This window comes from Psittacula echo, assembly GCF_963264785.1.
Source record: "Psittacula echo genome assembly, chromosome: 1".
In the NCBI taxonomy this organism is placed as follows: domain Eukaryota; kingdom Metazoa; phylum Chordata; class Aves; order Psittaciformes; family Psittacidae; genus Psittacula; species Psittacula echo.
This window is the reverse complement of record NC_137735.1, coordinates 35,257,705-35,271,419: the sequence shown is the minus strand read 5'-3', so window position 1 is coordinate 35,271,419 and position 13,715 is coordinate 35,257,705. Positions and strand designations below refer to the sequence as shown.

Genomic DNA, 13,715 nt, shown 5'->3' with positions numbered 1-13,715 from the left:
GTGACGTCTACTAACCCGCCTCCGCGGCCCTCACGCCCGCACAGCGGTGCTGCGCAGCCGCCGTCCCTTTGGGCCGTACCATCGCAAGGAGACGGGGGGGGGGGGAGAGGGGCAAAGGGGGTGTGGGATAGGCCCGCCCCGCCTGTTGGGCTTTCCCGCCTCCGGGGCAACCGGTACCAACACAGGGCGGCCCCGACCAGCGGCGGTGGCACGCGAGTGAGGTACCGGCTCTGGCAAGTAGGTGCCGCGGTGTCGTTCGGTTCCCTCTTGATTCAGCGGCCTCCCATAGCCAGACCTGACGGCGGGCTGCTGTGGAGCGCGTAGAGTTGGGCTTTATGTTCAGTTTGGGCAACCACAGCGGTACTTAATCCGGTTTAGGGGGTACCGGATTGCTCTGTGGAAAGAAAATGGGTGTTTCCTCAGCTTTCATACAAATTCCTTGGGAAGCGCTCCAGAATCGTGCTTGCCGAGCTGCTGAGGTCCAAAAATCCTTCCCATTAATCCCTCCATCAACCATCTTTGCTTTACACTATGGAATTTAATTCCAGGTCTATTTTCAATAAATTATTCCTATCTTCATTTGTCAGGCTCCAGTGAAGATGTGATGAGGAAAAAACTAATGTAAACTGTAAATAATTTGCACTAAAACCAAAAGGAAATTAGAGATATTTACCATGCTAAGGTCTTAGATTAGTTAGAGGACTTCCAAAATTCTCACGTTTGTGTTTTACCTCAGATTTGTCCATACTCTGACTTCCTATACCATTATTAGAGACTGATGACCATTGCTAGAGATAACCCACAAGATGAAGGAGGTGGCTGCTCAGTATGTTTTATTACTAGCTCTTAATGCCATTAGTGCATTTTGCACTGTGTGAACCTCCACATGTTCAAAAAAAACCCAAACCAGCTTCAAACTTCTTAAAACTTCTGCATGCTGTCCATCCTGTGTGCTGAGCGTACGCAAAATGTGACTAGCTCTTCTGTTGTACACAGTGTCCCAGCATACTGTTTTTGTAATAAAATATATGCAATTATTATATGTATTTCCACTGCTGTGCTGTTGCTGCTTTTCTACTCTGCACCTACCCGCTGGATACAGCTAGTGTGATATTGGTCTCTCAGAGTTTGCTGCTGCCCAACCTACTTTCATTCCTGTCTTATATCTTGCCTTTGTCGCCATCGTTAATACCAACATGGTCTTTATTCTGTATTCCACTCTAATGTCTTATTTTAATTGCTCTCATTTGAGCTGTACAGACACAGGTACTTCAGCTATTTGGTTGCATATCCTTGGTTTTGGTTTGGTTTTTTTTTAAATAATTCTTACATCTCATGATTTTCAAGAAATAGCTTTCCTCACATGTTAACCAGTTTCTCCTACCTTAATTTCCATTCCTGGTGAACCTACTGTATGTTGTTACCATCCTCCTCAAAGCAATTCTTCCTCTAGCTGAATCTGATTTCTGTATGTCTATATGTCCATCCCCAGCATCTGAAGGGGGCCTACAAGGATGCTGGGGAGGGACTCTTCATCAGGGACTGTAGTGACAGGACAAGGGGTAATGGGTTAAAACTTAAACAGGGGAAGTTTAGATTGGATATAAGGAAGAAATTCTTTACTGAGAGGGTGGTGAGGCACTGGAATGGGTTGCCCAGGGAGGTTGTGAATGCTCCATCCTTGGCGGTGTTCAAGGCCAGGCTGGACAGAGCCTTGAGTGATGTGGTTTAGTGTGGGGTGTCCCTGCCCATGGCAGGGGGGTTGGAACTAGATGATCTTAAGGTCCTTTCCAACCCTAACTATTCTATGATTCTATGTCTACTACTCTTCACTCTGGGAATCAGATCCGTGGTAGTCCTGTTGCTAAATCTGCTCTCTATTCAAGCCCTTGGCCTCCTTACAAGTGTTGACTAGGCATTTTCTTTAGTTCTGTCAGCATCCAATGACGGGGATGGAAAAAATGATGTTTACTGTAAATCATTTATGCTAACTCCAAGAAGAAATTGAATCCATGCTCAGCTCTTGGATTAGTTAGAAGGCTTCCAAAATTCCACTTTTATGTTTTACCTCAGATTTGTCCATAGTCCAACCTCCTATATTGTTATTAGAAAGTGACTGATGACCATTGCTAGAGATAACCCACAAGATGAAGGCGGTGGCTCCTCAGCATGTTCTGTTACTATCTCTTAATGCCACCGAAACCTCTCATCTTAGTACTCTGAAGATGCCTGTTACAAATCTTGACCCACACTATGTGAATTCATTAAGAGAGGCACCAGTTGTATTAGAAATGCATTTGATTTTCTCTCTCTGTTCATGTTTTGAATTTGTTTAACAAAGGCTATATAATGGTGTCTCAATCCCACATAGTCCATTTTATCTGCAAGTGCCAAGGCTGTCAATCGTATTGTAGATTATTTTCTTCAAGTTACATTTATTATTAATATTTTTAACCAAAACTTCTTGCATTTTACTTAAATGAACTTTCTGTTACAGATGTGGACTGCTTATAAGCTTTTCCCATAGGAGAAATAAGCAAGGCTACTTCAAGCTTTTTAGTGTAGTGCACTGTCACGCAGATCCAGACATGCCTGCAGAAGGGAAAAGTGACCTGGAGAGGATTGGCCTCTTCAGTGAAATGAGCTATATTACCATTGGAGATAAATATGTATCACATTATATGCGTAAGTACATTTAGTTTTAATCCCTATTTAGTGATAAGGACCACCTCTAGTATCCACCTACTTTCAGAATCCCTATTTTCTAATGTTTTGTTGTGGGTTTTTTTGATTAGAGGGAACTGCTTTTTCATGCATATTCTTTGTTCAGGTCTGTATTATTAAGTGAATCTTGGAATGTATTTATTGTAGAAAGGAAAAATCCAGTAAAACTGAAAACTGTGTACGCATAATAGATTGATGAAATCTTTTAGTGTGTACATTTCTTTTTAATGTTAATTACCTGCAAGTTACCAGTATTTTCTTGCTTCTGTGAAAAACAGTAGTGTTTTTTTGTCTGCTCTTTCAGCAAGTTTTCTGTTATGGCAAAAATAATGACAATTACATTGTCATTATTTTTAAATTAGTGCTACAGTTTTGTTATGTTCTGATCTGACTTGTGTGAGATTCGCCATCCTGTCTTTTTTAAAGAATAGTCTCCTTTTCTTGCAGTGTAATGGAAATACTCATTGAGAAGGGTAATTTTTGTAATTAGTAAGGTTACAGCGATTAACCCTCAGTAGCTGCTTGGAAGTGATAATGCAAGATAATGCTGGCTTCTCAATATTGACATTTCTGCTGTGGTGGTGTGTCAGTGATGAACACTTCCACCAGAACCCTGGCTGATACACTTCTACCGCACTGCGCTGCTGGGTATCGAAAATCCAGCTAGAGGCACTTAAGTTGTTCTAACTGGTCTGTAATCCATGGGAGATGCTCCTCTGAAGTATTACTGGCAGTACATAAATAAGCATCACCTCTAGCTCTGATCTGTAGTCTGCCTTAACCAATCTCTCTCCGTTGCCTGTAAGGCAAGTGCAGGGGTTAGAAAACTAGAATTGGGTGCTGTGAACACCTTCTCATAGCATTGTGTTTCAGACAACCATTTACGTGCATGGTATACAAGTTAAATGCTCTGTAGTACATTCTTGGAGCCACCCAAATCCAGACCTTAGTTTTTTAATGTAGGCTAAGAGAAGCACTAATATCAAGCAGTTATTTACAGTGCTTGCTTTTTTAAAGGCCCTTTTAATGAAGCTGCGAGCAAGAACAGACAGATGTTACCTGGGGGGTCCAAAACAATGTCAGCTCTGCAGGCAGGTTATTTTGATCCTGAGTTTGTGAGAGTTTTCAATGGTGAAGCCTACACAGACCCTGTCCAGCTAAGAAGACGCTATAGATTGGCAGAATCAAAGAAAAATTTGGGCAAAGCTTTTCTTCCCAGTAATGGAGACAAATGGCCGTAAGTGTGAAAATGTTTTAAATCAACCTTTTTTCTTGTCTGTACACTAAAGATGGGTTTCATGGATTTCTTGTAAAACCTGTAATGAGAGTACAATATTCTTGGTTTTTTTACAATGTAGTGTTAGTACTGAGAAAATAATTGTGCGCAACACCACAGGGATGGCTGAACACCAGTAGAAATCAGGTCCTGGTGCTTGCTTTTAACTACTGTTTTTTGCTATAAACAGGTTTTTTATCCTTTAGCATTTCAATGAAACTGAAGATGGGAAATGGGTAGGATAATTAACAAATATTTAATTTTAATTTAGGAGGAAATCTGTTGGAATTTGCCAGATATAATATCTTCCTCCTCCCATTTCTAAGCCTCACAAAATATTATAATACATATATAATATAAAATATTATTTTATAATATTACATAAACAGTAGGAGAAGGGGCCATTATCCAGGTGCAACATTTTCCTCTCAGCAAACCCACATCCATTATCTTTTTGCTGGAAAAAATAATCCTACAGGATGATCAGAACCTGTTACAGAGCTGAGGAATATATGCAGAATATTAAAATAAATGCATCTTTGCTATTTCCACAAGAACACAATTGCTGTCATGTAACTATTATTATTCGCATGTAAAAACTAGGTAGAGCCTGATTACTCATCTATAACTATACAATCTTGTTTTGTTCTTGTTGCTGCAAGGAGAGACAGGAGGATTCAGTCTGTGTATAGGGCCTTGTTCTTACAGTCTTATGGTTATATTTAGCCATACCTTTCTGCAGCTTTGCTTTTGGAACGTTTTATGGGTAATGTCTTGTTTACTTTGTGTGTGTATATATGTATTAGGATGCAAGGGTTAGGTATGTTTCATTGTATGTTACAGGAACATCTTAGCTTTTAATAGGAATGTAAGACATGGTGTGTAGGCTTTCTATTGGATATTCATGTGCTATTTCTGATGGCACAGACAATGTGTGAGCCCCATGATTAAAACTTCCTTTTAACTACAACTTGATTTTATAGCAACCAAATTATTTATAAGGATTTAACTGTCAGAAACACCTAGGCACTGATTTCAAATCTGTGTCAGTCAACGAGAATCCTCTTGTTCACTACTTTCTGGGTTCCGAGTCCATCAGTGGGAGTTTAGCTTACAAAGAAGACCTGCTAATGTGTGCTGCCTCCACAAATGCATTTGTTAGCTGTGGGTGTAGTAGCTCATGCTCTTATTCTTGTAAGACTTTTGACTTCTTCTAGACACGAACTTTAGGACAGGTTCTTTGTCTTTATCTGCTCCTAAATCTGTACTGGCAGAGTAGTACAAAGCAGGGAAAGTGGTTAGATTGCCTTTTAATTTAATCCCAAAGCAGTTATGGAGGATGGTTATGTGTTTCTTACATCCAAAATTGACTCCTATTGTAAGTAAGGAACAAGTGCAAAGCTCTGATGCTGTTCATGGAGTTGCTCTTCTTAGCTGCCTGAATGACAAGCAGCTCTTACAAATCTTTCTTTTACCTTGGAGCCACATTTATTGTTGCTGAAATGGGAAAGGTTGCAAAGATGTCATATTCTGAAGATGTGACTGAAACCTGGGCCTTTCTTTTCTTTGTATGTCTGTTCTGTCTTATTTTATTACTGGCATATAAAAAACCTACACACAGAAGTGACATTTAAAGAATATCAAATAAAGCTAGGAAACATCAAGGTAAAAGTTGTCTCTGCATTGTCAGTTTGCCCTTCTTTTTCTATATATGGGTTTATGAAGTCCCTAAAGAAAGGAGGGTGATGAGCAGGCAGGTTTGTGTTTTGTGCAAAGATGACAAATGTCATCTTGGCATCCTAGTCCTGTCAGTATTCATTAATGGCTCTTTTAAAAAGGAACTCATTGAGACACTTTACTGTGTCCCCACAATAATTACAGACAAAGCAGATTCCCTCGGCTGTCTGGAGTAGTTGACAGATTTCTTACAGTAGCCCCTGTTTATTTTCTTTCTGTTTTGGATTTTGGGGGCTTGGGAACAGAGGGTTGGTTGTTTGGGGTATTTTTGGACCACTGTAGCTGCAGCTTAGTGGACCAAATTGCCATTCAGCTATCTCATTACTTTGCCCTTTTCTCCTTTAGCAGCTGTATGATCATGTACTTTGAGAGCATTTTATACACTTACCAGCAAATATGATTTTCAAGTTGGTTTTTAAAAGTCTTTGTGAATTCCTGTGACTTTGTAGGCAGAGGTATTTATCCTAAATGAGCTGTGCCTCCTTTTATTTTCCTTCTGTGACACGAAAGAAAGTTAACTAGTCCTAACATCTTCCAGAATAAGAACCTTTCAGACAGGTACCCCATGTTACCTGCCACTCCATAATCATACCAACACTATCTTACTGCTCTCTGTAAACTTGTGGTGAAGGCAGTCCTCTTATCATCAAGCACCACATCTGTTTAAACTATTCCTCTGGGTCTCGGTTAATCTGTCTCTACCAGTGTTACTGCACTTTGTTGATGCAAAATTAAATATGCTTCTATTAAGCATATTTATATTATGAAAATACTTTAAAACGTCGTCTCTGCTGCCATCTTGTTTCTTTTTTTGTCCATAACACTGTGATGGAATTGCTGTAGTAGCAGATTCATAGACAGTGGCTCTGATCTGGTTTTATATGTAACTCTTGACATGTATATACTGTTCGGGTTTTCTACTTCCCGTTGTTTTAGCACACTGTATCTATAAAGCCTGAACTATTTGCAAACCTGCAATTAATGTGTTCATTTGCTATTTTTAGATGTGGGCTTGGCAGCTATTATGGAACCATAGGAGGTTCGTATCCGTACTTCAGTCCACAAGTAAGAGAAAAAGTAAGATACGTTCCTCCTGGAAAGAATTTTTATACTAATCCAGGAAAGAAAGGAACTGGATACGGGTAACTTCACAATATTGCTTCTTGCGGACTGCTTTATTGAATATTTCTTGAGTTTTGAACACCTAAGTAATTAATTTTGTTTTTACAGTTATGCAAACCTGACCATAGGTGAACAATATGAGCATTTACCTGAGGAGTATGATTTAGCAAGAATAATTGCAAAGGTAAAAATGCTTCTCTCTATTAGTGTTACGATCATTTCTTGCAATTTAAATGAACTTTTTGTTCCTTTTGGTGTTTCCTTTAGCTTGAAATTACTGATGTTTACTTACAAAGTGCAGGAAGGAAAACAAATTAATGGCCATTCTGTATAAAAAAGATTTAGGTATTGTTTATTTATTATGTTTTCTTTGAGACATCTGGCAGTATCATAGAATCATAGAATAGTTAGGGTTGGAAAGGACCTTAAGATCATCTAGTTCCAACCCCCCTGCCATGGGCAGGGACACCTCACACTAAACCACATCACTCAAGGCTCTGTCCAGCCTGGCCTTGAACACCGCCAGGGATGGAGCATTCACAACTTCCCTGAGCAACCCATTCCAGTGCCTCACCACCCTCACAGTAAAGAACTTCCTCCTTATATCCAATCTAAACTTTACCTGTTTAAGTTTGAACCCGTTACCCCTTGTCCTATCACTACAGTCCCTAATGAATAGCCCCTCCCCATCATCCTTATAGGCCCCCTTGAGATACTGGAAGGCTGCTATGAGGTCTCCACGCAGCCTTCTCTTCTCCAGGCTGAACAGCCCCAACTTTCTCAGCCTGTCTTCCTACGCTGTATCTCACACAAGTTCAGCCATTCAGGATTTGACCTCAAGTTTCTGTTTGAAGACCTTAAGCTACAATGTGATAATGACCAAATCATGCCAATAGAAGGAACAGTAAATGTCTGTGGTGTTGTCAGAAGAATGGGACCTCATTATCCTAGGTGCTATGACAAAAATAGCTGTTGCTTTTTCCTTATAAGTTCATAAATCTAAGAAAACTCATAAATTTGCTTGCACTGATTTTATTTTTCTTGTATATTTTAGTCATGTATATGTAGTGAAAAACGGTAGCAGAAGGATATTTTTTGGTCTAGGGTAAGAACAAGGTTAGAAGAAACATTTCAGCTACCTGAAGTTGAGACAAATTCAGAGTTAAACCTAAGTATCCAGTGCAGAAAATGAGAAGAAAAAATAGGGAGGTGCGATTGTTTCCACTGGATAGGAAAAGAGGAATTTGCTCCAAGATACTAGTATGGATTACCACGTGATACTCTCTCACTCATGGTACGTTTTATGCATGTCCTTTAATTGTTCATAATGTTTTAACCTATTTTATTTTAAAATGAAATCTGGGAAGAATAGTCAACATCTCCTGTGGTACAAAGACCAGTTCCTAGAGAAGCTGAGCTCAGTAAGATGCTCAGAATCTGGGAAACGTAGTGGCCAGGGTTTACAGGTGTGAGCAGCTGGGATGCATGCAGGCAGAATTTTCAGGCACATATATAGTTCTGTTAGACACATCTTAAATGCGCAGTGCTTTTCCTGGCATTTGTCTACTATACTTTCATACTGATTGTTGTGCTTCCTGGTTAGTGAATCTGTGTTCCATTCTACATGGTGGGTATATAAAATACGTTGAGCATCGAGCAAGAGCAAAGAAAGTTAAAGTGAACATTCTCCAAGACTAAGTTTAAATGCTTTCCATTTTTTCTCTTAGAATAGCATACCATAAAAATCATGAGTCTTGTTTCTTTCAAAGTATTTGTTTTACAGAAAGCACAAGAGCATCATAAACAGTTGGTTAAAGGAGGGCCTTTCAGGTTAAATCTATATCCCCAGGAGTATTTTGACAAGAATCCCTATTTTACTGACAAACCTTTGCCACCTGAGAAGAAATCACCTTCAGAGAAGAGAGTTGCACTACCTTTCATACCAAGTTCTCCTGCTAAAAAGGTTAGTTTGTCTTACAGCTACTGGAGACAAAAGATACATATTCAAATATTTCCTGTTAAAAGTTTTTCTTACAGTATGTAAGATAGAAATAAATGTTTGGTTTTGCTATTCATTTCTTATGTTTTCTTGCAAAATATATTATTCCATTTACATTGTTTTCAGTTTACAAGTCCATAAAATTCTGTTTGACCCAACAGCTGCTAACCAGTTTCAAGTAACCTAAAAAGTGTTTCTCTCCAAGATCTGCATAGTGCTGTTAACACAGTTAATTGACTGCATACAGAAAGATACAAGCAGCGGGTTATGCAGTAAATGACAGTAAGATAGGTAACTATAGCAAAATTAAATGCTCTCCTATTTCAGACCTTGTCAGGTCCAGTCACATGCCATTTTTGAACCTGCTAATTGCTCTCAGCCTGTATAGACAAACATCTGACAGATAATTCCTAGTCATTGGAATGGATAGCTGGAAGGAGCAGAAAGACTCAGGTTAATCCCTCTGCTCAGGGAAAGGCTGGAGAATAAACTCAGGAGTTATCTGTTGCTTGTCCATCAGCAGAAAAAATTGGAATCTGCTTGAGAATTTGCCAACTCTTCAGTAGCTAGGAGAAAAGGAGGAAAAGGATGGGAATAAATATACATTGAAGGGCTTAGAGGGCATAAGAAATAAAGCCTGGAGTTAATATGAAGGATATATAGGAATATAGTTTATTAGTTCCAGTTTCTTAGTGTCATTATTTCTTAAAATCTAAATGGATATTTTTCCATTCCATAAAGCATTCCATCTTGATACATTTTTTTGAGATGAGATACTAAATTTATGCCATTCATTTTAGGCTAAACCTTAATTTCACTTTGAAATGGGCTTAAGATGCATAAATTTCTCTCCCTCTTAAATGACTCCAGAAATGCGCTACAGTAACACCCCTTAATCTGTCACTTTTCAGCTCGTCATTTTGGAGTTCCACTGTCAGTTAACGCTGTGCTCTTCGAAGCACCATTTTCCTCTTATTATGTCCTTCATTCCTGACGTATCTGACTAACTTCAGTTCATCTGAGGAAGATGATGATAGCAAGGAAAATATAATTTTTCAGAAAAAGACAGCAAAAATGCTTACACACAAGTAATTGTGTTGCATGACTGGCTTATAGATAAGGCAGCTGAGATCTTTCAGAAGGGAAATCTACAGAAAAGTTAGCTACTAGAAAGGCAGCCTCTCATCTAGCTGACAATGCTGGCGATCCTCCTCCAGGCTCCCCTTCCTTCGCACGATATATTTTTTCCCCATATATTTAAATAACATGTACTTCCCAAGCTACTACATACCCTCCCTCTCTGTGATATAAATTCTTGCATGAAAAATGGCTTTATTGTTGATCGAATTGCTTACTGTTGCACTTGTCAGGAATGCAGCCTCAGCAGACTGGGGGGTTTAGCTGCACTAGGGGATTGCAAAGAATTAATCAGGTGTCGTGGTTTAAGCCAGTCGGCAAGTCAGTCACACAGTTTCTACTCCCCCCCCCGCCCCCAGAGGGATGGGGAGGAGAATCGAAAGAATGTAACTCCCACGGGTTGAGATAAAAACAGTCCAGTAACTAAGGTATAACACAAATCACTACTGCTGCCACCAATAATAATAATGATACGAGAAATAACAAGGGAAGAGAATACGATACCACCCGCCGGAAATGAGCCCGACAGAGAAGAGGACATGCCCTTCCGGGGAACTCCCAGTTACATTCCTGGGCATGATGTGCTGTGGTATGGAATACCTTTTTGGCTAGTTTGGGTCAGGTGTCCTGTCCCTGCTTCCTCCCGGCTTCCCCTCCTCCCTGGCAGAGCATGAGACTCACAAAGTCCTTGGTCAGGGTAAACATTCTGACCAGCAACTGAAAACATCAGCTTTATCAGTATTATTCCCAGGCCGAAAGTGAAAACCACAGCACTGCACCAGCTACTAAGAAGGAGAAAACCTGACTGCTGCTGCTGAACCCAGGACATCAGGTCTCTGAAGATATTTTTTAACTAATAGTTGCCACTGTTGCAGTACTAGTGGACTGCCAATGCTGTATTCAATCCTTTATGTCAGAAAGCATGTTGATAATAATATCCAAGCCCTCCCATACCTAACAATCCCTACACTAATACTGGATGGGAAGGTGTACTCGTAAACTGATAGTGACATAGAAACTCCTATTATTTTGCCACAACATAGCTCATTTTAGTGAGTTATGTTTTTACTTTTTCTGTGACATCTATAAGATCCTTTCCTCAAAATCCAGGCTTAAGAAGAACATTTAAAACTAAGAATTGATTAAAATAATGACTAAAGTTTTCCTTAAAGTTTCCATCGAAAATTAAAGGACTATTTGGTTTTGTTTCATATGTAATATGATGCAGTCTGCTATTCAGTATTCTTACTTGCTTTTGCATGAAAAGTATTTTCATTAACTCAATTATATTTTAGATTGGCACTTCAAAAAGTTGATTGGTTGGTTGGGGTTTTTTTCAGGCAGGGGGCATGAAAGGAGGCACATTCGACCCTTACCCAAGCCATTCTGCTGAGCCTTATGTTGTTAAAGTCACTAAGGGTGTCACATCTGCCAGAGAACGACAGATTTTTCATCCTCCTCCTGGACCAAAAAGCAGACCTGTTACAAGCACAATGACTTTAAATGTCCAAAGGTAAGCACCTTTGAGTTCATGTTTCATGTGTGCTGCCTACCATAAGTCATTAGCACAACTGTTTATTACAGTCTAAAATAATTGAATAAATGGAGGAACAAATTACTAACAGAAGAGTAAGAAATGCATGAGGAGCTTGACTTTCCAAATTTATTCCTACTCTCTTCTAGAATTCAGGTTATTTTATAAGGCTATACCTACCATAGAGACCTTCAGAATCATGCTATATAGATGTAATTGAATTTTTTTATTATTTTCTGACTTGATAAATGTCAAAAGACCAGGCATGTTCCTGTCAAAAACAAAATCGGGTTTTGTTTTCCCTTTGAGCAACCTGGTTTAGTGAAAGGTGTCCTTGCCCATGGCAGGGGGTTGGAACTAGATGATCTTTGAGGTCCCTTCCAACCTAAACCATTTTGTGATTCTGTGGTTCTGTTTCTGGAGCAAAATTAGCTCCCTCTGCTGGCAAATACAATATTAGGTAATCTAAACCTGTGAAGCTTTTCCAAATTGAATTTGTAACTACAAACATGTCACTGCACAGTGTTAGAAGAGATTTACAGATCACAGTGTATGTATATAGGTTGAGAAGCACATAATTCTTTTTTTTTTTTTATATTACTGAACTATAATCTGTATATGAAACAAATTTATTTTTTAGTTTTGGCTCTGTTGTAATTCAAGCAGAAAATTGAGACTGTGTTCTCTAGTTAGAGAAATCACTTTCAAATGAAGACTTCTAAGGTTGCAAGTAGACCAGTTAAGCATATTATTTTGCATACTCCATGAGTAACATGAAATAATTTAGAAATGATTGAAATTTGAAAAACTTTCTTAGAGGAATCTGCTTCACATTTGTGATTTCTCTTTTCCATATATGTGAAGTCTAAGAAATACACCTCATTTTTTCACCTATTTCCGTTCCATTACTTTATTTCACCACATCTTGGCATTTGCGTAATCACTTTTTAAGCTGTAGGGATAGTTCTGAAGTTTTCATTTACAAGACAGAACCAGAACTATATATTACTCCACGATGCTTTTCATTACGAATGGAAAGTAAGAAAGAACTGAAAGGAAATTCTTGGTACACCAAAAAGTGTAGTAATGGCCAACACTAATACAAGAAGTATAACCTTCCAGGTGGGCACTGGTGTTTTTCAACTAGTACAAGGGAAAAAGAATGGTATATTGCTCTGAGTAGCCTTCTTATCATTGCAATTGTGTTACTGTTTTATGAACAGAATAAAAATTCATGTTGCCAAATTAAATGTTTTTATTTGGAAAAAAACCCCTAACTGCGTGTGAAGTAGGTTTCAAAATGAAAAGGGGGGAACTGATCGTGAAGTGTCACTATGTGCTCACAGATACAGTTATAATGGACTTGTTAAGAATACTTGTAAAGAGAAAAATGTCACATATCTATCAGCAATTCCACAGAGAAATTAAAAGTGGTATTTCAAATTCTCCACTACTATTTCCTTCCTAAGAAAATGTTTAGAATGTATTTTTTTGGTTCATTATTCAAGTCATTAAATCTAATCACAGGACTGGGCTTACCCCAGCTTTGAATTTTTAAAAAAACTCTTGTAATTTTTACAGTGATATTTTACTAAAATCTGATAACTCTCTTCATTTATGTTTCAGATCATTAAATGCAAATAACTACAAGACTGCACAGCTGACATTTTTTTAGGTGCAAGAGGTGAAATGCAGGGTACACTTTTTATACTCTGAACTGTTTTCAAAGCTATAATAAAATGTGGAAAGTGGGATTCAGGTATATTGGGCAGTCCAGTCTGTTTAATTATTGGCAATGTCATCTTTTGTTTCTAAATATAAAGCTATCATTACTTAATAGAATTTATTAGTTCAAGGCTGTATTTTTATATACATTTTCATCTTATTGCTTAACTGGACTTTTGAAAGATACTTTCAGAAAACATACTTTCTAATTAGTAATTTGGGTTCCAAATTGAATATATATTTTAGTAGAAGAAGGTGTATATATTTTAAAGTGAGTATCAGTGTATGTCTTAACCAGGTTAGTCACACGTGGCCCACAGTGAAACTAAGGTAATTAATTCCCTTTAGTCGAATTGCAACTTATACTTTATGTACACTATAATTTTGAGTAAGAACTGTCTTAAAATTGTATAATTTTGATTTTTGATGACCTTCTCAAAATGACCAGTACCGAGAATGTT

The 13,715-nt window shown here is 38.4% G+C and overlaps 1 protein-coding gene across 1 annotated transcript; it reads left to right on the top strand.

Moving 5' to 3' along the window:
• The first annotated feature begins 134 nt into the window (after positions 1-134).
• On the top strand, positions 135-13,332 carry CFAP96 (cilia and flagella associated protein 96). Its single transcript, XM_080621244.1, has 8 exons — positions 135-237; positions 2,498-2,685; positions 3,742-3,961; positions 6,742-6,879; positions 6,968-7,043; positions 8,643-8,822; positions 11,336-11,508; positions 13,156-13,332. Exons 2-8 carry the CDS (start codon positions 2,589-2,591, stop codon positions 13,202-13,204), a joined length of 933 nt encoding a protein of 310 aa, XP_080477370.1. The 5' UTR covers positions 135-237; positions 2,498-2,588; the 3' UTR covers positions 13,205-13,332.
• The last annotated feature ends 383 nt before the right edge of the window (positions 13,333-13,715 follow it).

Coding starts and splice junctions, on each gene's coding strand:
- CFAP96 (XM_080621244.1), top strand. CDS start 2,589: ATGCCTGCAGAAGGGAAAAGTGACCTGGAGAGGATTGGCCTCTTCAGT. Junction 2,686..3,741: donor ATATGTATCACATTATATGC/GTAAGTACATTT, acceptor GCTTTTTTAAAG/GCCCTTTTAATGAAGCTGCG. Junction 8,823..11,335: donor CAAGTTCTCCTGCTAAAAAG/GTTAGTTTGTCT, acceptor GGTTTTTTTCAG/GCAGGGGGCATGAAAGGAGG.